The 21,855-nt window shown below is 42.4% G+C and overlaps 1 protein-coding gene across 1 annotated transcript in view; it reads left to right on the forward strand.

Moving 5' to 3' along the window:
* The window catches only part of ZMYM3 (zinc finger MYM-type containing 3), a 453,384-nt gene that overhangs the window by 248,573 nt on the left and 182,956 nt on the right, over positions 1 to 21,855 (forward strand). The window contains 1 exon segment of the mRNA XM_029607228.1: positions 9,247 to 9,397. Within this exon segment, the coding sequence (XP_029463088.1) occupies positions 9,247 to 9,397 (151 nt within the window).

Genomic DNA, 21,855 nt, shown 5'->3' on the forward strand with positions numbered 1-21,855 from the left:
TTTGCCTAGCACTGACATCAAATTCACCAGTCTAGTTTCTCATATTGCCCCTAGAGCCCTTTTTAAAAATTGATGTCATGTTGGCCACCTTCCAGTCTTTCGGAATCATAGCTGTTTTAAATGAAAGGTTACAGATTAATAGTAACAGGCTTGCAATTTAATATTTTAGTTTTTAGAACTGAGGTCTGAATGCCATCCAATCCCAGTGATTTGTTTATTTAAAATTATTTATATCCTGCCATTCCAATGTTCCATAGCAGGGTACAATAAAGCATACATAAATCAAAAATAATCATTACAAATAACTGTAAATGATGAAAACATCAAAACACAACACCATATACCTTAGAATGTTGATAAATCTAAATGAATAATCAACAGTAAGACTGAGAGACTGAAAACAAATTCCATCAGTATTTTCATGTCACAAGCTGAGTTCATTGATTTATAGATCACTTAACCACTGTTTTCAAAGGCATGCTTGAAAAGCCATATTTTTAAGGCACTTTAAATACATCAGAGCTATATGCAGTCCACAGTTTTTCAGGAAAAGAATTCCACAATATGGGATCAGCAGTCGAAAAAACCTGATCTTGAGTCTCACCAAGATGTGTTAAATGAGGAGAAGGGACCTTGAGGAAACCTTTATTGGCTGACCTTAATGAGCATATTGTTTATTTATTTATTTATTTATTTAAAATCTTTTCTATACCGTCATTTGGTGGGGACCGTCACAACGGTTTACATTAAGGCACATAAAAGTAATAATGCTGCAATTTATCCGATTACAAAAGTGCCATAAGGTTCGGTAACATAGTTAGTGATCAATACTAAATGTTAAATGTAATGAATCTTGTTCAGGTCTCTCTATCTTGGTTTTGATTACAGAATTAACTTTAAAATTGTGACTGTCCTTTAAAAAAAAAAACTCTACACATTTAGTGAATACAGCAGTGTGTGTGGATGTTTTATTGTTTATGCTTTGCTCATCCCTGGTTTCTATTCACCCTTCTCTTTCTGAAAAGCTTGTTTAAAGAGCCAGGTTTTTAAACCTTTTCTGAAGGTTTTGCTGTCTCTTTGTAATCTTAAATCTAGGGGCATGGAATTCCATAGTATGGGTCCTGTCAGTGATAGTGCTCTCTCTCGTACTTGTATTAATCTTGCAGTTTTGACTGGTGGAATAGTTAGGAGTGCTTTGTTTGCTGACCTTAGGTTTCTGTTAGGGACGTGTACATGGAGGGCTGTATTTAACCAGTCTGCATGTTCGTTATGTATTAACTTATGTATGATGCACAGTGTTTTGTATTGTATTCTTTGTATTGGATTATATATAGATAGTAGAGCAAATATACATAGCAACTTTTAATTTAATTCTCAATGAACAGGAAGCCAATGGAATAAGTGCAGAATAGGAGTGATATCATGTCTCTGGGCACCACTTAAGATCCAGGCTGTAGAATTTGGGGGAATTTATATTGCTCTAATAGAAGTCATATGTAAACCAATGAGAAGGAAATTGTAATACTTGATTCCAGAAAAGCTTAAAGTCTGTAAGACTATTCTGAAATTGCTAGGTTCTAGCAATGGCTTCAATTGCTGAAATATTTGGAGTTTATGGAAACCAGTTTTTAATAAGATGTTTTATATGTGCTCTCACAGACAGGTCTGAATCTAAAATAACACCAAGATTCTGCACCTGGGGCCTATTGGGTAGTCCATGCCCTTCAAATTTAAATGTAGCTGGGGTATCAGAAGGAGGAAATCTACTCAGAATGATGATTTCAGTTTTTCTTATATTTAGTATCAACTTTTATGATCTAGCCAGCTTTTTATAGATGGAAATGAAACCAAATGTGGCAATCCAAGATGTTTGAACAGGAATAATTGAATGTCATCTGTGTAGACCTTGTAGTTAACTCCCAGGCCAGCAAATAATTTGCATAATAGCTGAAAGGGCAGAGCCCTGAGGGACCCCAGTTTTAATAGGGTGCCATGAGGATGTCGAATGGATAATCCATACTTGGCTGCGGTTTGTTAGGTAGGAAGTAAACCAATCTAGAATCCTATGAGCTAGTCCAATCTCTTGTAGCTGGGTTAATAAGATTTGATGATTAAGGGTGTCGAAATGTGACTGAAATATCCAAAACTATCATCACATATTTTGGCTCTCTTTCGAAGCCATGTCACATTGTATAAAAAGTGGAAGACAATAGGGTCTTGGCGCTAAAACCTTTGAGTACAAATTGTTGATTAAGAATAGATTGTCAAGATGGTCAGTTAGCTTTGCCAGCACAACATTTTCAATAATATTCCCAAAAAATGGTAAGGACAATATGGGGCGATAACTGGATAATGCTAGCTTTGCGTGTCCTGCCCATGGCAGGCCCGCAACCGGGCCCACTTACCTCTGGGCGCCCGGCTCCTGGGCCTGGCCCGTCCTCTCTGGCAGCAGTAAGTAGGCAGCCATATGCGCTCCCGCATCCCTGTTGCCTACTCGGCGGTTCCTGGCTCCTTTGCCGTCCTCGCTGGCTCCCAGCGGGTCTCCCCCATGTGTGCCGCAGGGAGATGTCGCAGTCTAGCATCCTGCCTCTCCTAGGCGCGCACCTTGCCGGCATTTAAAGGGGCCATGGCAGGAAACTAACCTGTGGCCCCGGAGGATGACATCATTGGGCCCTACTAATTAAGGCAGGGCCTGCCACTCGTTCCTTGCCTTGGCTACAGGTCTCCACGCTTGTCGTGTGCTCGTTACTTGTTCCAGTTCCTGACTTCTTTGCATGTTCCAATTCCTAACGTCTTTGCTTGTTCCAGTTCCTGACTTCCTTGCTTGTTCCAGTTCCTGACGTCTTTGCTTGTTCCAGTTCCTGACTCCGTTCCTGGTTCCTACCTAGCCTTCCTTGGACTGATCTCAGGCTTTGACCCTGGCTATGTTTGGACCACGCTCAGGGCTGACATTTGGCTTTGACCCTTGCTTTGTTGGAACTCTGCATCTTGACTAGCTCTGCCGCCTGCCCTGACTCCAGCCTGTACTCGACTACACCTTCGGTATCTCCCTGGACTTGGTCCCGACAGTGGGGACCTGTGGGGCTTGCCCTACGGGTAGCGTCAACCCCACCTCGGGCCAAGGGTCCACTTCTGGCGCAACAGCTAGTGGGTCCAACTGATTAGGGCAAACTGAAGCTTGATGTAAAGAAATAGAAAGAAAACCTTCAGACAGTGACATTCACATCTTTGTGATAAATATACTAATGTCATTGTGAATAAATTTTAGCAAATTTGTAGAAATCAGATTTAAAGAACAAGAATTCATTGTTGTAATGATTTGAGTGATCTCTATGTTAATTGTACTGGATCATTTTATTCCTTCTACTATTTCCACTCCCACCCTAGTAGATGGTATAGTACCCAAAGGATGGGAAATTGCTACATAAATTTTTTTTCACAAAAAATTATGTGAAATCTTTTCTCTGTCCAAGAGTTAGAGCTGAAGTATAACATTCATATCAGAATCTGCATTAGTAAGGCGTTTCACAGTTCAAAATTGTTACCTGGATTATTCTTGGCTATCTGGAAATTTCTCCTCTTTTCTCATATACCAGTCACCTATATTCAGACAATTGGGCTTTATAACTCTCTAAGGAAGAAGAGACTGAATAGTTTCTACATTCTTGCTCTGATTTCTGCAGTGCACATTTAGCATTTCTATGTTTATAAGTATACCATGCTACTTTATTCTTCCGACTTTGCTGTATTACACGGACAGGTTTTAGATCATCAGCCAAAGCACATAAGGCCTAATACCAACCTACAGTAAGCAAATCATTTGTAATTTCTTGAAGATGGCTTGGAAGACAACTCTCAATTTGTCTACATCAATATGTCCATGCTTCACAATAGCTGTATTGTGAAACCTATTGATGATATTCCCTAATAGTATGCTGTTTTTTAATTTAATATTTATGAATTTTTACATTCACCACAAGAAACAAGAAAGCTTCAAAAAGAAAAACATCCATAGCTAAAGTAACAAGTCACAAAGAAGAAATTAAAAAAATAACTAGTCCACAATCTTGCATGTTTATGTACACCTTCAAAAAATTCTAAAAGGTTAGTAAAACAAAACTTTCCTTTACTAAAAGCAAACGAACTAGCCAGCTACTTCAAAACAAAAATCACCAACCTTACTCAATCAATCACATCCAACAGCCTTACCTTAACACACCATCTCACATCCTTGCCGCAACAAACCACAAACCTGGATTCATTCGAGCTCACTTCTTCACTGGAGATTGAAAACACACTCAAAAAATTCAAACCTTCCTCCCACCCATCTGACCCAATACCAACAAATCTCCTCATCGCCATACCAAACACCATCTCAAAACCAATTGCAGAAATTATCAACACATCCCTTTCTTAAGGTTTAGTTCCTAACCAGTTAAAATTGGCAATACTAAAACCATTACTAAAGAAACCAAACGCTTGCCCATCAGACCCAGCTAATTTTAGACCCATCGCAAACTTACCACTTATCGCCAAACTGATGGAAAAAATTGTCAACAAGCAACTGTCAGATTATCTGGAAGATCATAACATTCTATCCCCAGCCCAATATGGATTCCGAAAACGCCTAAACACCGAATCGCTCTTACTATCTCTCACTGACACAATCCTCGTTAATCTGGAGAATAAACAATCTTACCTGCTCATTCTTTTGGATCTTTCCGCTGCATTTGATACGGTAAAACACTCTACTCTAATAGACCAACTAGCCAACATAGGGATCAAAGGCACAGCCCTTAGATGGTTCCATTCCTTCCTAAGCAACAGATACTACAAAGTAAGGATAAACAACAAAGAATCGCACCCAATCCTGACAGAGCAAGGAGTCCCACAAGGATCATCACTTTCACCCACCCTCTTCAATATCTACCTCCTCCCTCTCTGCCATCTACTCTCAAACCTTAAGCTTACCCATTACCTCTATGCAGACGACATACAAATCCTCCTTCCGATCACAGAATCCCTTCAAAAAACCATCACGTACTGGAACGAATGCCTACAGCCCATCAAAAACCTACTCTCAAGCCTTAACTTAGTATTAAATGCTAATAAAACCGAAATGCTCATTGTCTCCCAGGATCCACGCACAATCTCTTCCAGCCTTTCTCTACCTAACACAAACAACTCGTTCTCATCTGACGTCAGAGACCTTGGAGCATGGCTAGATAATCATCTAAACCTAAAAAAGTTCGTAAACAATACTACAAAGGACTGCTTTTACAAACTGCAAGTCCTTAAAAAACTTAAACCCCTCCTTCACTTCTCCGACTTCAGGCTAGTACTGAAATCCATCATTCTTTCCAAGCTCGACTACTGCAACTCCCTGCTACTAGGTATTCCCGCCAACACTATCAAGCCATTACAGATGGTTCAGAATTCAGCGGCTAGCACTAACAAAAAAGACCATATCACCCCAATCCTTCGGAGCTTACATTGGCTCCCCATTAAACAAAGGATACTCTATAAGGTACTCACTATCATCCACAAAGCGACAAACAATCTAGCCCCCATCACATTAAGCTCTCAACTCCAACCGCACACTTCCTCCAGACCAATCAGAAGCGCATACAGAGGAACACTGCATGCTCCGCAAATAAAATCATCATTGAGCAAACGTGCGCTATCTTCAGCAGGCCCACACCAGTGGAACACGCTTCCCCCAGATCTTAGACTAGAACCCAGTTATCAAGAATTCAAAAAAAGACTGAAAACTTTTCTCTTCCAACAAGCTTTCCCAGACGCTTAATCTTACTATGACTGACAGACTTCCATCCCTTAACTATGGACACTGTATAAAGTACTACTTTTAAGAATCTGCAACTGGACAATTATCTGTGAGCTCAAAAATTCACTTTATTTCATATATATATTAGGCATTGCTTATATTTATATTTATTGCTACGTTAAATAGTTATACTTCTTATATAAAATATTATATTTCTTTATTTATTACCAGTTAAAATATTATCACTTTATTTAGCACTATGTTAAATTGTCAACCAGTTATACTGTTCCATATGTTATACGGTTCCATGTAAAGCTCCGCTATCTGTTGAGCAGTTCTTCGTTTTATGTAAACCGGAGTGATTTGTAGTCCCTACTAGAACTTCGGTATATAAAAATTAAAAATAAATAAATAAATAAATACTAAAACCATGTTGACTCTTCTCCATTTAGGCATATCTATCTATATGACCAGTGATTTTGTTTTTAAGAATGTTGCTGTTGATTTTGGAATTTCTGCAAGAGGGCTTCAATAAGGGTTTAGCTCTTCATTCTCTGAAGGTGCAAATAGTGGCTATAGCTTGGTACAGAAGTCGCTTGGGGGACAAATCTGTAGCTTGCTATCCAGATGTATCTCATTCCTTTGTGGTGTAAAGCATGTTTGTCCTCCAGTAAGAGATCTAGTTTCTGCCTGGAAACTGAATTTGGTTTTGAGATTGTCAGCTGTTTGAGCCAATGAGGAAAGCTTTGGTTAAGCTTCTTACTCTGAAGGCAATATTTTTGGTTGTAATTTGTTCAGCTAGGTATATTTTGGAGATTCAAGCCCTGTCTTTTAGATAACCTGAGTTTTTCTAATGAGGCAGTTTATATTTGCATAGTGCCTGCCTTCCTTCTCAAGGTGGTTTTGGCCCTTCATCTGAATCAAGTGGTCCGTCTGCTCTCCTTCTTCCAGAGGGGTGTGTGCAGGGAAGAGTATAGTGTGTTACATCTTATGGATGTAAGAAGGATATTGCTCTGGTACTTTATTTTATTTAAAATTATTTATATCCCACACCCGCCAAGATTCGGGGTGGGTTACATAAACATATATACTTTAATAATTACATAAATAAAAAAACAAGGATATAAAAAGCCTGTTAAGGCTTTGTAGGAACTGCTTAATGATCTACACAAGCAGGGTCAACTGGGAGCCGTCTATTGTTACTAGATATTTTTAAATGCCTCTTTAAATAAAAATGTTTAGTCCTTTCTTGAACTCCTTTGAATCATTTGTACAATGGAGCTGTTGGTCCAGCTATTGAAAAGGCTTTTTCCCTTGAAGGTGACTAATGATTTTAGGAAGTCAGATCCACTGTTCGTCCTTTTCAGTGGCCCCAGAAAAGGTGAAGCAGCTCCAAGGCTTTGTTAGCTTAATGGATTAAGGAAGCTATATTTGCTAAGAGATTGAGTGCTTACTCTAATAGATCATAGATGGAGTCTTGGGCTGAGCTCCGATTGAGGTCGCTGGGGGGACATTTGCAAGGTGGACCAGGTAAAGTAGTTTTTGGTTCAGGGGTTCCGAAAGAGGATATTGACAGTCCCGCCCATATGTGTCTGGACTGATCTGGCTAGATAATGAGGAAGGAGAAATTTTACTCTTATCTGATAAATTCCTGTCTTTGAGTCCAGCCAGACCAGACCCCCCTGACTGCCAAGGATTATTGTGCTATATCTGTTTCATTGGCTCATGCTGGGAAAGCATATTATTCATTGTCTGTTCCAAGAAGTTCTTATGGTTTGGTGTTATTGTCTCTTCTTGGTTGTTCCTGGAGCTCTTTGGTTCTGAAGCGGGGGAGATTTTTCTTTTCTTAGCTTGTTACATAGAATACTGGCAGGCTGAGTACAGAATGGGACCCTATGACGTCAACAAACCTATTGTTTTCTGTGTCCATCTGTTGGCTGGGGAGCATAGACCATGCATCGAGACTGGACTCAAGGAAAGGAAATTATTAGGTAAAAATAAATTTCTCAGTCTTTTACTGTCTATGTACCCAGGTTGCACAGTTCTTCTCTTTGCTATTCTTGGGTAACACACTTTATACATTTAGAAATTGTATCTCAGAGTCTGAGAAAACTGTCACCATCATGACACTGGCAGCCAGTAGCATAGTAATAGTGTGGATGATGTCAGGAAAAGTCCAGTTGGCCTATGCAGAAAGCCAAATTATTCTGGTCTACCCTGCTAAAGATATATTCTAGTTGTCTGTGGTAGAAGCTTAACTGCTTGTAGAATATTGTTCCTTATCCAAGTTAATTTTGACTGACTTCCTTTTTGGTTCTCTACTATCCTGAGTAGATAAGCATACACCAGCAGTGTTCCTCCATCTTTGTAATAATGTAAATAGAAACCAAAACTAGTAAGGCTATTGCCTTGAACACCTGGCCATCTAGTTCCTGTGGTCTTGATGAATGATACTTGATCTGCACCAGTTTGCGAGCATCAAACAGGTTGGTTTCTGGGAAGCTGTAGCCTGTTGCTTCCAATCCAGCTACTCTGTGACGTGCTGTTGCTAGGTCATGCCCCTTATTTTCTTCTTTTACCTTTCCCCCATCTCTACTCTCGAGGGCTTGAAGGATAAGGTATTTGCAGTATTACAAAGTTCAAGAAAACTTTTCTTGAAAACTGTCTGTTTACTCAGTGGGTGAGCTTTTAGAATGAATGTGCTTCTCCTGGAATTCCTAGTTGTATGGAAACTGGCACAGTAATATGGTTCAAGTTAGCATTCTACTGTGGTCACCTTGACATTGTCTAACCAGGGTATGAATACTGTGGAGCAGCCAGAGCACATATGCAGCAGCATACTTTTGCTGGGAACTGTGCTAAATGGCTGGGGACACTGTATTCACTGCTTCTAGCTTATGGTACATGGGTGTTGCAGATCTCTATATGCATGTACAGGATACTGGTTCTTCATTTAAGGAAAGTAGGAGTCCACTCAAAGTTCTTCTGTTTATGGCAGCATATCTATTTATTTTAGTTTCTAATTAATTGCTTTCCCAATTCAAAAGAACTGTTCAAAGTGATGTACTATAAAAACATTCATAATTTGAAATGCCTGAAAAGCCGAATATAAATAAATTAATGCATAATCATAACAATCATAAATCAACACAACTGACAATTTCAAAATTTAAAATAGTAACTTAAATAACTTAACTTGAAAATAAACGTAAAATGTAAAAACCATTTGTATGTAAGCATGTAAGAGAAACTTTCTTTTTAATTGAAGTGTGTGCTTGATCTTATTTTTTTTGCCTGTATCTTTCCCCTTCCTGCTGCACCTCTTAAGAAATTTGTGATGCTTTTATTGGCATGTAGTGTTGCATGACATTTTCTCCTTTCTCTTGTCTGTGTCCCCAGGTGGCAAGGCCCCTCCCTTTCACTTCCCCTGAGTTACATGAATGCTCTGCTCTTTTTCCTAGAATCACATGTACCAGTTCTGCTGTAAGGATTGTTGTGAAGATTACAAGCGGCTGCATGGTGTAGTCTCGCAGTGTGAATATTGCAAACAGGAGAAGCTGCTGCATGAGAAGATTCGCTTTTCTGGGGTTGAGAAGAATTTCTGCAGTGAGGGTAAGTGGCTTGGTGTTTAGGGACCAAATCTGGGAAAAGTAGTTTTTCGGGATAACTTCTCTCCATAAACCTGGTCTGTGTTTCCTTTACTGGGCCATTGAAGGGCATTCAGCCAAGCTACTGCTGTCATCTACCAATTTTATCAGATTTTAATTGTTTCTTGTTTTCTTTCTTTTTATTCTCATTTTTTTTTTAGGATTTTTCAAGATTTCTTTATTTTTGTCTCTGCCACCTCAGCCCCACCTGATCCCAGTCGTCTTTGCTGAAACACATTTGCTGCTCACAGCTCATTCCCATTTTTTTCCATATGTTTTTCATTTGTTGAAAAATTGAATCTTTCAACTTTACGGTGCAAGTGTATTGGAGGTTCAATCTGAGTGTGGTAAATTAAAAAAAAAAAATAAATAAAAATACACAAAGTGCCAGTATCCCCCGGGTTTCCCTTCTCAATAGGAACTGCCATTTCAAGACACATAACGGTATCCCTCAGGCTCTTCCTCTCCTAAAAGGATCTGATACACAAGAAAACACAAAGTCACACTTACTCACACTCTGAATCAGCACACAGTAGATGCTGGGATAAGTGTTTATTATTAATGTTAAGTTATGTTCTAGAAAACAAGGCAGATTGCGCAGATATAGCAAAGGCAATAGTTGCAATGATGATAATGTAGTACAAAAACTCTTACAGTTAGAGGAGCTGAGTTGATTCTTTTAGGAAGGATTCTTTCCTGCTGTCTGTGTCTCAACCATTTTCCTCCCCTACCTCCTATTAGTTATACTACTTTCTGTCTGCATATCTGAAACCATGTTTTGAGAAATGTTGTGGTTTTCCCAAAATATACTAGCTTTTTCTTGCAATTTTAATTCACTCATTACAGTTCCTGCACATTTGATGTTTATCTCTTCTGTTCTCAAGGTGCTGCTCTCTTTGATAGTCATGTGATGTGCATAAGTGTGAGAACCTGGAGTTCACTAAAGGCCTAGCATCTGATTATATTCTTAGCCAGAGTAGTTAGACTCTGGCTAATCGATTCCATTACAACAAGACAGTGCTATTGTGGGAAGTAAGACAACACTATTCCCTCTTGGGAATGATAAGACAGTGAACAAATAAAATATTCAGTGAAAGAAGTCTTTATTCAGCATTTGCAAATGGATGCACACAAAGCCAACACCAGCAGGTGTCGGTAATGCAGGCACGCTTGCTACTGATTACAGAGGGTCTTATATACCCATTTTAGTTCCTCTTTTAAGCCTTGCGGTTAACTTGTTTTCCTGTGTCCTGGTACATTTCGGGGGGGGGGGGGGGGCCTGTTGCTTTTTCTGCATTTCCCTAAATATGTTGGAACAAAAGAAGGGGGGTTATGGGGGCTGCTTTCAACATTTTCTTTCTTAATGTTTCTTAATATCATAGCTAACAGTTTCTGCAGAAATAGGTAACTTCTCAGGAGCTGTGCAGGCAAATGTACACTTTGGTTCATTACTTAGGCCTGTTTATTTATCTTTCAGGCCCCTAGCATAATTTTAATGACAAGTGTATTTTTGCTCAGGTATTGTGTTTCTATAAGAAGGGATTTCTGGAGAATGTGTTTTTGATACTGTTATCTTTCATGAAGCCTCCTGGTTGGTCAACTTCCAGCAGTTTTGCACAGCTTACTGTTTCCTCTTTCTGCAATAACTGTCTATCAGACTGAATGATTTCTAACAACCAAAGATTATGCTTTCTACATAAAGATTATACCTTTTTGTTCTCTTAGTTCTACCTACTGTGTTTAGCAAAGCTTTGAGTATAATTCTAGCAAATCCTGATCATAGGCTTACCGTATAGCAGCATTGGGTAGGCCACACAAAACATTTTATATTTATCATTATTAATGTGATAGCAACATTCAAACTCCATTTCTTACACTAGCTTGCAAGTTTTGAAACTGCCGTCATAGGTTAATGTGCTCAGAAGCCAAGGGACAGGCTCCTGTCTCTCTGCCCATTTCTGCTGTTGGGTCCTCCATGGGTGGATGTATAGTGTATGCAGCCACTGGACGAAAGCTGCATAGCCACATGTGCTCCTCAAAAGAACATTTCAAAGAGAGCAGCACCTTGCACACCCCTGCCTGTTTCTGATGGTAGACATTACACAGGTTGAGAAAATCTGAAGGATTTCCTGTCCTGATTTAGGTTTTCAGTGATCTTTCAAAGGGGCAAATATCAGGTCTCAAGAAGTTTCTCTCTGATCTTAAGAACATAAGAAATTGCCATGCTGGGTCAGACCAAGGGTCCATCAAGCCCAGCATCCTGTTTCCAACAGAGGCCAAACCAGGCCACAAGAACCTGGCAATTACCCAAACATTAAGTAGATCCCATGCTACTGATGCAATTAATAGTAGTGGCTATTTCCTGGCGTGTAGCCAGATGGACTCAGAACAAATGGGATAGTATCCGCGTGCTAGCAGTTGGAGACTGATCTGACGTCAGCACGGGGGCGTATATATCCCCACAGGAAGCGTAGCTATTCAGTAATTTCCGTCTCCAAAGCAGTTTGGAGTGCCTGCACGCTAAGTTGAGCGTGCTTTCCAAGACTACTTTAATTTTTCTCTTTTCTTATCATTCTACCAGAGCACAAGCAGCATCTTGGGCGGAATCCAGGATGCTATCGCCTGCGGAAATCTGTAAAGCGGCGACTTGGTCTTCCCTCCATACCTTCTCCAGGTTCTATCGTCTGGATGTTCAGGCCGGGGAGGACTCGGCATTTGCGAGGGCGGTACTACATGGGCCTCAGGCAGCCTCCCGCCCAGGCTGGGAGTAAAGCTTTTGTACATCCCATTTGTTCTGAGTCCATCTGGCTACACGCCAGGAAATGTTGGGATTACTACCTGATAATCCCCTTTTCCTTAGTGTAGACAGATGGACTCAGCATCCCGCCCAGCTGCCTGCGTACATGGGTATCACCGATTCAAGGTAAGCCATGTCGTCTGTTTCCTTAAGAGCGTACACTCTACCAGGTGTCCACGCCTTCCGGTTGGGAATGCTGGAGGTCTCCAGCTACTGTCAATCGGTCAGGGGAATCCTGTTTTACTTTTTAACTGAGCGTCAGTACACACATCTATAACAGCTTTTGCAAGGAAGATTACTGAATAGCTACGCTTCCTGTGGGGATATATACGCCCCCGTGCTGACGTCAGATTCGTCTCCAACTGCTAGCACGCGGATACTATCCCATTTGTTCTGAGTCCATCTGTCTACACTAAGGAAAAGGGGATTATCAGGTAGTAATCCCAACATTCCCTAAGTAAACTTGATTAATAGCTGTTAATGGACTTCTCCAAGAACTTCTCCAAGCCTTTTTTGAACCCAGCTACACTAACTGCACTAACCACATCCTCTGGCAACAAATTCCAGAGCTTTATTGTGCGTTGAGTGAAAAATAATTTTCTCCAATTAGGTCTTAAATGTGCTACTTGCTAACTTCATGGAATGCCCCCTAGTCCTTCTATTATTCGAAAGTGTAAATAACAGAGTCACATCTACTCATTCAAGACCTCTCATGATCTTAAAGACCTCTATCATATCCCCCCTCAGCCGTCTCTTCTCCAAGCTGAACAGCCCTAACCTCTTCAGCCTTTCCTCATAGGGGAGCTGTTTCATCCCCTTTATCATTTTGGTTGCCCTTCTCTGTACCTTCTCCATCGCAACTATATCTTTTTTGCGATGCGGTGACCAGAATTGTACACAGTATTCAAGGTGCGGTCTCGCCATGGAGCGATATAGAGGCATTATGACATTTTCCGTTTTATTAACCATTCCCTTTCTAATAATTCCTAACATTGTTTGCTTTTTTGACTGCTGCAGCACACTGAGCTGACAATTTAAAAGTATTATCCACTATGATGCCTAGATCTTTTTCCTGGGTGGTAGCTCCTAATATGGAACCTAACATCATGTAACTACAGCAAGGGTTATTTTTCCCTATATGCAACACCTTGCACTTGTCCAGATTAAATTTCATCTGCCGTTTTGATGCCCAATCTTCCAGTCTTGCAAGGTCCTCCTGTAATGTATCACAGTCCGCTTATGATTTAACTACTCTGAATAATTTTGTATCATCTGCAAATTTGATAATCTCACTCGTCGTATTCCTTTCCAGATCTTTTATATATATATTGAAAAGCACTGGTCCAAGTACAGATCCCTGAGGCACTCCACTGTTTACCCTTTTCCACTGAGAAAATTGACCATTTAATCCTACTCTCTGTTTCCTGTCTTTTAACCAGTTTGTAATCCACGAAAGGACATCGCCTCCTATCCTATGACTTTTTAGTTTTCGTAGAAGCCTCTCATGAGGGACTTTGTCAAATGCCTTCTGAAAATCCAAATACACTACATCTACCGGTTCACCTTTATCCACATGTTTATTAACCCCTTCAAAAAAATGAAGCATAATGTACGCCCCCTCTTTTGTGCATGAGCAGTTGGCAGTCGTATATGACCCGGCAGGTAGATTTATTATTAACAAAATCAAAGTGGATAAACGGATTTATACGTTACTTAATGTATATTTCCCAAATCACCATCAGGTCTCCTTCCTTAAATGTTTACAATCTGAGTTGCAGAAACATGCGGAGGGCGACTTGATTGTGGGCGGGGACTTTAATTTTGTAATGGATCCTCAGAAGGATTCTAGCTCGGGTAAGCAGTCCCATGGGGAAGTTAGGTCGGTCTGGAGTAAGATGCTGGCCGCATATGGGCTAGTGGATATTTGGAGAGTCAGGCATGAACACTCCCGATCTTACACTTTCTACTCTTGCCCACATGCTACCTATACGCGACTTGATTATTTTTTCCTATCCGCTACGCTACAGCCGGGGGTACGTGCCGCTGATATAGATAGTATTACATGGTCTGACCATGCACCGGTCTGGGTGCTCTGCCAGATGGGGGAGAGTGGAGGGGGTCTGCGCACGTGGCGACTTAACGACAGTCTTCTTAAGGACCCCTCCTTTACAGCTACGCTTACTAAGCGCATTAAAGACTACTTTTCTGAGAACGGCTCTGACGGTTTATCTCCGTTGACTGTTTGGGAATGCTCCAAAGCTGTAATGCGTGGAGAATGTATTGCTAGGGCTGCATGGTGCAATAGGGAGCGAGAGGCACAGCGAGCACAGCTCCTCTTGGACCTGGCTGACCTGACCCGGCGTCACAGTATGAATCAATCCGCTAAACTATATCAGAAAATTACACTGCTGAGGGCTCAGCTCAGATCTTTAGACGATGCGGCCATCAGCCACTCTCTTACCCTCCTGAAGCAGCAATACTTTGAGGGGGGCAACAAGGCGGGTAAGCTTTTGGCTAGACAACTGAGAGCGGCCCGGGCTCAGACCGTGATAGCCAAGGTCATGGACGGTAGGGGGAGGCTGGCTACCTCTGCAGAGGACATACGTCAATCCTTTACGGATTTTTATTCTCAATTATACTCCATGGATGCCTCTATAACCACTCAGGCTATAGGGACCTATCTACAGGATATAGCCCTTCCCCAACTTTCGCCATTGCAACAGACTATGTTAGATAAACCCATCTCTGAATCGGAGGTGTTAGCTGCCATTAAGCGACTAAAACCGGGCAAGGCTCCGGGAATGGACGGCTTTTCCGGCACCTACTACCGTAAATTTGCCCAAGTTCTAACACCACACCTAGTACAAGCTTTCAACTCTCTGTTGGAGGATTCGGGGTTCACAGAGGACGCCAACACGGCGGGTATTACGGTTTTGGCTAAACCTGGTCGTGATCCCCTCCATTGCAGTTCGTACCGGCCGATCTCCTTGATCAATATAGATCTTAAAATTTTAGCCAGGATTTTGGCTGCCCGGTTGAATGGTGTTCTACCGGGGCTTATTCATAATGACCAAGTGGGCTTTGTACCGGGCCGGCTGGCAGCGGACAATGTCAGGCGCATAGTCGATATCGTAGACCAGGTGCATAGGGATGAACAGCCTGCCCTTCTCCTTGCCTTGGACGCCGAAAAGGCCTTCGACTTGGTTCATTGGGACTTCCTTTTTCAAACTCTGTCCGCTATGGGGTTTGGCTGTTCTTTTATTAAGTGGATTCACAAGCTCTATGCCAATCCCGCAGCTAGGGTTAAAGTCAATGGGAGATATGGGTCCTCATTCGCTATCCAGAGGGGAACCAGACAGGGCTGCCCCTTATCTCCCTTGCTCTTCGCAATTTTCCTAAAGCCCTTTGCAATTCGGGTTCGCAATAATGATAACATCCGTGGTATTGTCAGCCGTTCCTCACATTTTAAACTCTCACTTTTTGCGGATGACATCATGTTTACTCTTACTGAGCCAGAGCGATCACTAAGGGGTATTATGATAGAGTTGGGGTTATTTGCTGCACAATCGGGTTTGAAAATTAACTTTGATAAATCCGAAATTCTTAACATCACTATACCCCCCCAAGAGGCGGAGGCACTGAGACAACAGTTTCCTTTTAAATGGGCGGATGCATCCCTCAAATACTTGGGTATCCGCTTGGGGCCCCACAACGCCCAGCTCTTCGATCTCAACTATAAACTACTTATTGATAAGATTCAGGGGAACCTGGACACGTGGTCGGACCACTCCCATTCTTGGCTTGGTCGCCTGGCGATTCTTAAAATGAATGTGTTGCCCCGATTTTTGTATTTCTTTACTACTATCCCCATCTATCTTTCTCCCACATTATTAAAGAACTGGCAGAAAATCCTGGGGTACTTCATTTGGAGACGCAGACCACCTAGGATAGCCCGGTCTACTTTATTTCAGCCTAAATCACATGGGGGGCTGCAGGTACCTAACTTGCTATGGTATTACGGTGCCGCCCAGCTACGGGCCCTGGTTGCACTCCATGGGACCAGGGACATTCCCCAATGGGTTAAACTAGAACAGGAGCAATTGGGTGGTTTTCCCATCACCGCTCTTCCATGGCAACCATACCCCTCTAGAGGGGAACGATTGCACGTGGCATTCGCCCTTCAAACGACGCTTAAAGTGTGGAATTTATGGAGGGGGGCGCTAGTGGGGCGAGAGCCCTATTCCTTGATGACTCACTTATTTTCTCACGTGGTGGTGCCGGCTCAGGGGGGCGCAGTTAGTCACCAAGCGTGGCTCCAAGCCGGTATATACAGGTTAGGGCATATTTATCAACAGAATGCTATGCTATCTAGAGAACAACTGTGTACCCTGTATAATCTTGTTAATGTTGATTTTCTATTGTATGCTAAGATATATCACTTTGTGCATAAGGGGATTCGGGAGGGGACCCTACGAGTAAAGGGGACCTTGTTTGAATCGTTTTGTTCCAATGCTTCTGACATGAGGGGCGTGATTTCGAAGATATATGTCTTGCTGAATAGTCGTACGCAAAGCCTTCCCAGACACCGCTCCCTGTGGGAGGAGGACTTTCAAACTATTTTGGACGACAGGGACTGGGACCAGATTTATGCCGCTGCATCCCAGTGTTCCATATCGGCAGGCCTGCAGGAGAACTGTTATAAACTGTTACATCGCTGGCACTATTCTCCTGAACGACTACACAAGTTCGCTCCCACGGTGCCGGACATATGTTGGAGAGGGTGCGGAGACAAAGGAACTTATTATCATATCTGGTGGCAGTGCCCTAAGATTTCTCAGTGTTGGCGGGGGGTCTTGGCCTGGGCGGCTCATCTATTATGTACTGGGCTCAACGTGGAACCTTGGCATGTCCTTCTGGGCCTTCCCATTCCAGCTCTGTCCAAACATGCCCAGAAACTACTTTTACAATTTTTCATAGCAACTAGAGCGGAGATTGCACTTCACTGGAAACGTGATCATGCACCCCCACTGGCAAATATTCAACAACGCATCCACTCCTACTATCAACTATATAAACTTACGGCTCTACATCAAGATCGTATGGTACACTTTCATAGGATTTGGGAGCCTTATAGTTCCTGGCTGGCAACCCAAATGTCAATGGTGGTATAGGCTATCCAGGATAACTGGACATCCCTGCTACATCCCAAATCATGTAGCTCATGAATGTGCCTGTCTACCTGTGAGCAAAGGTTTCTGGCGAACATCATGCTCCTTATACTTATCCTCATAATTGTACTTATCCTTCTCTTTGTGTTGCATCTGTATCCGATACTGGCTTGCCTGTATGTTGTTTATTACACTTTTGCTGTTCTGGTCTTGAGGGGGGGGGGGGTTGGGGGGGGTTTATGTTTATCTATAAAACTGTGATTGGTGCTAATTGTGGGAATTTTCGGGTTCCCTGGTTTTTTTTTGCATCTGATGTGGTATTTTCTATGGACCCCAGTGTTTTGGATGTTTACCAATAAAAATGTTTATATATAAAAAAAAAAAAAATGAAGCAGATTTGTTAGGCAAGACTGTGTTCATTAAATCATGTCTTTCTATATGCTTTACGATTTTGATCTTGAGAATAGTTTTAACTATTTTTCCCGGCACTGAAGTCAGGCTCACTGGTCTGTAGTTACCTGGATCACCTCTGGAGCCTTTTTTAAATATTGGGGTTACATTGGCCAGTCTTCAGGTACAATGGATGATTTTAATGATAGGTTACAAATTTTAACTTATAAATCAGAAATTTCATTTTTGAGTTCCTTCAGTACTCTAGGATGCATACCATCCGGTCCAGGTGATTTGCTACTCTTTAGCTTGTCAATCTGGCCTACTACATCTTCTAGGTTCACAGTGATTTCGTTCAGTTCGTCTGACTCATCACCCCTGAAAACTATCTCTGGAACTGGTATCTCCCCAACATCCTCATTAGTAAACACGGAAGCAAAAAATTAATTTAGTCTTTCTGCAATGGCCTTATCTTCCCTAAGAGCCCCTTTAACCCCTCGGTCATCTAATGGTCCAACCGACTCCCTCACAGGTTTCTTGCTTCGGATATATTTTAAAAAGTTTTTATTATGAGTTTTTGCCTCTATGGCCAACTTCATTTCAAATTTTCTCTTTCTCTTATCAATGTTTTACACTTAACTTGACAATGCTTATGTTTTATCCTATTTTCTTCCAATTTTTGAAGGATGATTTTTGGCTAAAATAGCCTTTTTCACCTCACCTTTTAACCATGACTGTAATCATTTTGCCTTCTTTCCACCTTTCTTAATGTGTGGAATACATATGCCTCGCCTCTAGGATTGTATTTTTAAACAATGTCCACGCCTGTTGAATATTTTTAACCTTTGCAGCTGCACCTTTCAGTTTTTTTCTAACTATTTTCCTCATTTTATCAAAGTTTCCCTTTTGAAAGTTTAGTGTTAGGGCTGCAGATTTACCATATTTTTCGCACTATAAGACGCACCTAGGATTCAGAGGGGGGAAATTAAAAAAAAAAAAATAAATTAGTGCTAAACCTGCTCTGTCCCCGGGCGTCTGTGCTTCTTATGGAGCAAATTAGGGGAGTGCATAACATTTTTTTTTCTCCCCATTTTGTTTTTGGGTCTGGGGAGGGCCATTTCGGTCCACTCCCCAGATCAGAAAACTTTTATCTTTCTCTGGGACCCCCACCCCAAAAAAACCCCAACCCATCCCAACCCTTTAAATTAAGACCCCCCCCCCCCCAGACCTGCGAAAAGACCCTGGTGGTCCAGCAGGGGTCCAGGAGCGGTCCGGGAGCGATCTCCTGGACTTGGGCCGTCGGCTGCCAGTAATCAAAATGGCGCCGATGGCCCTTTGCCCTTACTATGTCACTGGGGCCGACCAATGGCAGCGGTAGCCCCTGTGACATAGTAAGGGCAAAGGGCCATCGGCGCCATTTTGATTACTGGCAGCCGACGGCCCAAGTCCAGGAGATCGCTCCCGGACCGCTCCTGGACCCCCGCTGGACCACCAGGGACTTTTGGCAGGTCTTTGGGGGGGGGGTCAGGAGGGTGGGGGTTGTAGTAAATTAAGTTGGCAGGTCTTGGGGGAGTCAGGAGGGTGGGGAGGGAGAGTGTTAGAATTTTTTTTTTATATTCGCTCCATAAGACTCACATACATTTCCCCCCCACATTTGGGGGGGAAAAGTGCAACTTATGGAGCGAAAAATACGGTATTTACTGTCCCCCTTCTAGTTATTAGTTTAAATTTGATCATGTTATGATCAGCTGCCAAGTGGCCCCACCACCAAATCCTGCGTTCCACTAAGAATTAAATCTAAAATAGCTCCCTCTCTCGTTGGTTCCTGAACCAATTGCTCCATGAAGCAGTCATTTATTCCTTCCAGGAACTTGACCTCTCTAGCATGTCCTGATGTTACATTACATTTACCCAGTCAATATTGGGGTAATTGAAATCTCCCATTATTATTGCACTGCCATATTGGTTTGCTTCCCTGATTTCTCTTAGCATTTCATCATCTGTCTGAACATTCTGTCCAGGTGGACGGTAATATACTCCTATCATTATACTCTTACCCAACACACATGGGATTTCTATCCATATAGATTCTACTGAACATTTTGTCTCTTGTATGATCTTTATCCTGTTGGACTCTATACCCTCCCGGACATAAAGTGCCACACCCCCTCCAAGTTGATCCTCCCTGTCATTGCGATATAATTTGTACCCTGATATAGCACTGTCCCATTGGTTATCCTCCTTCCACCAAGTCTCTGTGATGCCAATTATGTCAATCTCATCATTTGCTGCTATACACTCTAACTCTCCCATCTTACTTCTTAGACTTCTGGCATTGGCATACAGACATTTCAAAGTGTGTTTTTTGTTTGTATTAACAACCTGTTTTTCAGTTGTTTGGGATAATTCGGAAATCATTAGCTTCGGTGATTTTTTACATATAGGCATATGGACTGTTTGCTTTTAATGGAACCTCTCTGTTGTGATGTCCTAACTCTCCTGTTTCATTAGTATCCTTCAAGGATACATTTCTCCGAACCATGCACTGCTGAGTGACTGTCTGCTTTCCCTGTTGTTCTAGTTTAAAAGCTGCTCTATCTTGTCATACAAGTGATTCCATCAGAGTTGGTCAGTAGCATAGTGGATGACAATAGGAAAAGACCAATTGTCTCATCCAGTCTGCCAAGTTGTATTGCACTGCAAGGATATTTTTCCAAGGACAAACAGGATAATAGTGCTCACATAAGGGTGACATCATCTGATGGAGCCCAGCACGGAAAACATATGTCAACGTTTGTAGAATTTTGATGGAGTCTCTCTGAGCATGCATATACGTGGGGTCCCTTCAGTCTCTCCTTTTCTGCAGATCTGTGTGTCATAGCAAATTGAGTCTCTCTGAATGTCTTAGGAATTTTTCATTGCTATTTGTTTGGTACTTTTTTTGCAGGATCGTACAGTCACGCAAGGTCCCTCTCCGGTTCTCATTGTATCGTCGCTAGCCAGATTTCTCAATGTTGTGGGATAGATTTTAAATTTTGCAGTCATTTCCCGGGGCAACAGTGTGTTTGGTGTCCGTCAATCCGTCTAGTGCCGCCAACATTGATTTCGACACCGCATCCCTTTTATTTCGAGACATGTCCATGTCCAGGTTTAAGTGGTGCATGAGGTCCATGTCTATCACGGATCCCCATGATAGATGTGCTCTCTACCTGGAGGCATCACATAACATACGGGATTGGAGCAGGTGTGCCCAGATGACACCAAAAAGATGTAAAATCTGAATCAACAAGATGGTACAGTTCTTCAAGCCGGCTAAGACCAATGCATCAGGAGCATCAGCATCGAGGGATCTTTTTTGCCGTACTGATGGACAATGAGCCATCCACATATGGCAGTTCCATCCAGGGCCAGAGATGCCAGAGACAGGCAATCATGTCTCCCCCAGGTCGAAGACTTTGGGTTCGTCGTCTTTAGCCTTGGCACTGGGGAAGGTCCGATTTGAGCATTGAGGGAAGTCAAAGAAGCATTGGTATCTGTCCTCTGTGCATAGAGCTGGGCACAGGGATGCACCAGCTTCATCTGTGATACCTCTGAGAAGTGCCAGTTCTCCATCAATACCCACGGTTCACCACGATCTTCACCTGTCTAGATGCCTACCACTGATCCACCTCTCTGTAATGAAGAGTATCTGGTCACACTCCTGGGTACCAGTTGGTCTTGGCATCAGCACTCTTTGAAGAGGAGCTGGAGAGGTGCATCTAGCTGGCTGTGGAGAAGGCTATGAAGTCCTCGATGTCTGGGCACCAGGGCTGGCACCATTCCTCCTTGAGCCACTGCTAGAATCCCTACACGTGCTCATCGGTTACTGACACAGCCGGTGTCTATATCCTGGGTGGCACTGATCCCCAGCAGGGCATTGGTGGCACATCCAGCCAATCTGATGTTTGCTCCCAGTTCGTTGGAGGAGGAAGCTCCTCCGGTGACGGGGGCAACACTGGGGCCCAAGCTCCCAGGGCTAGTTCAATAAGTTTCTATGTCATTGGCTGGAGGCTTCTGGACCCAACCCCT

The sequence above is a fragment of the Rhinatrema bivittatum genome, chromosome 6 (assembly GCF_901001135.1).
Source record: "Rhinatrema bivittatum chromosome 6, aRhiBiv1.1, whole genome shotgun sequence".
Classification (NCBI taxonomy): Eukaryota; Metazoa; Chordata; class Amphibia; order Gymnophiona; family Rhinatrematidae; genus Rhinatrema; species Rhinatrema bivittatum.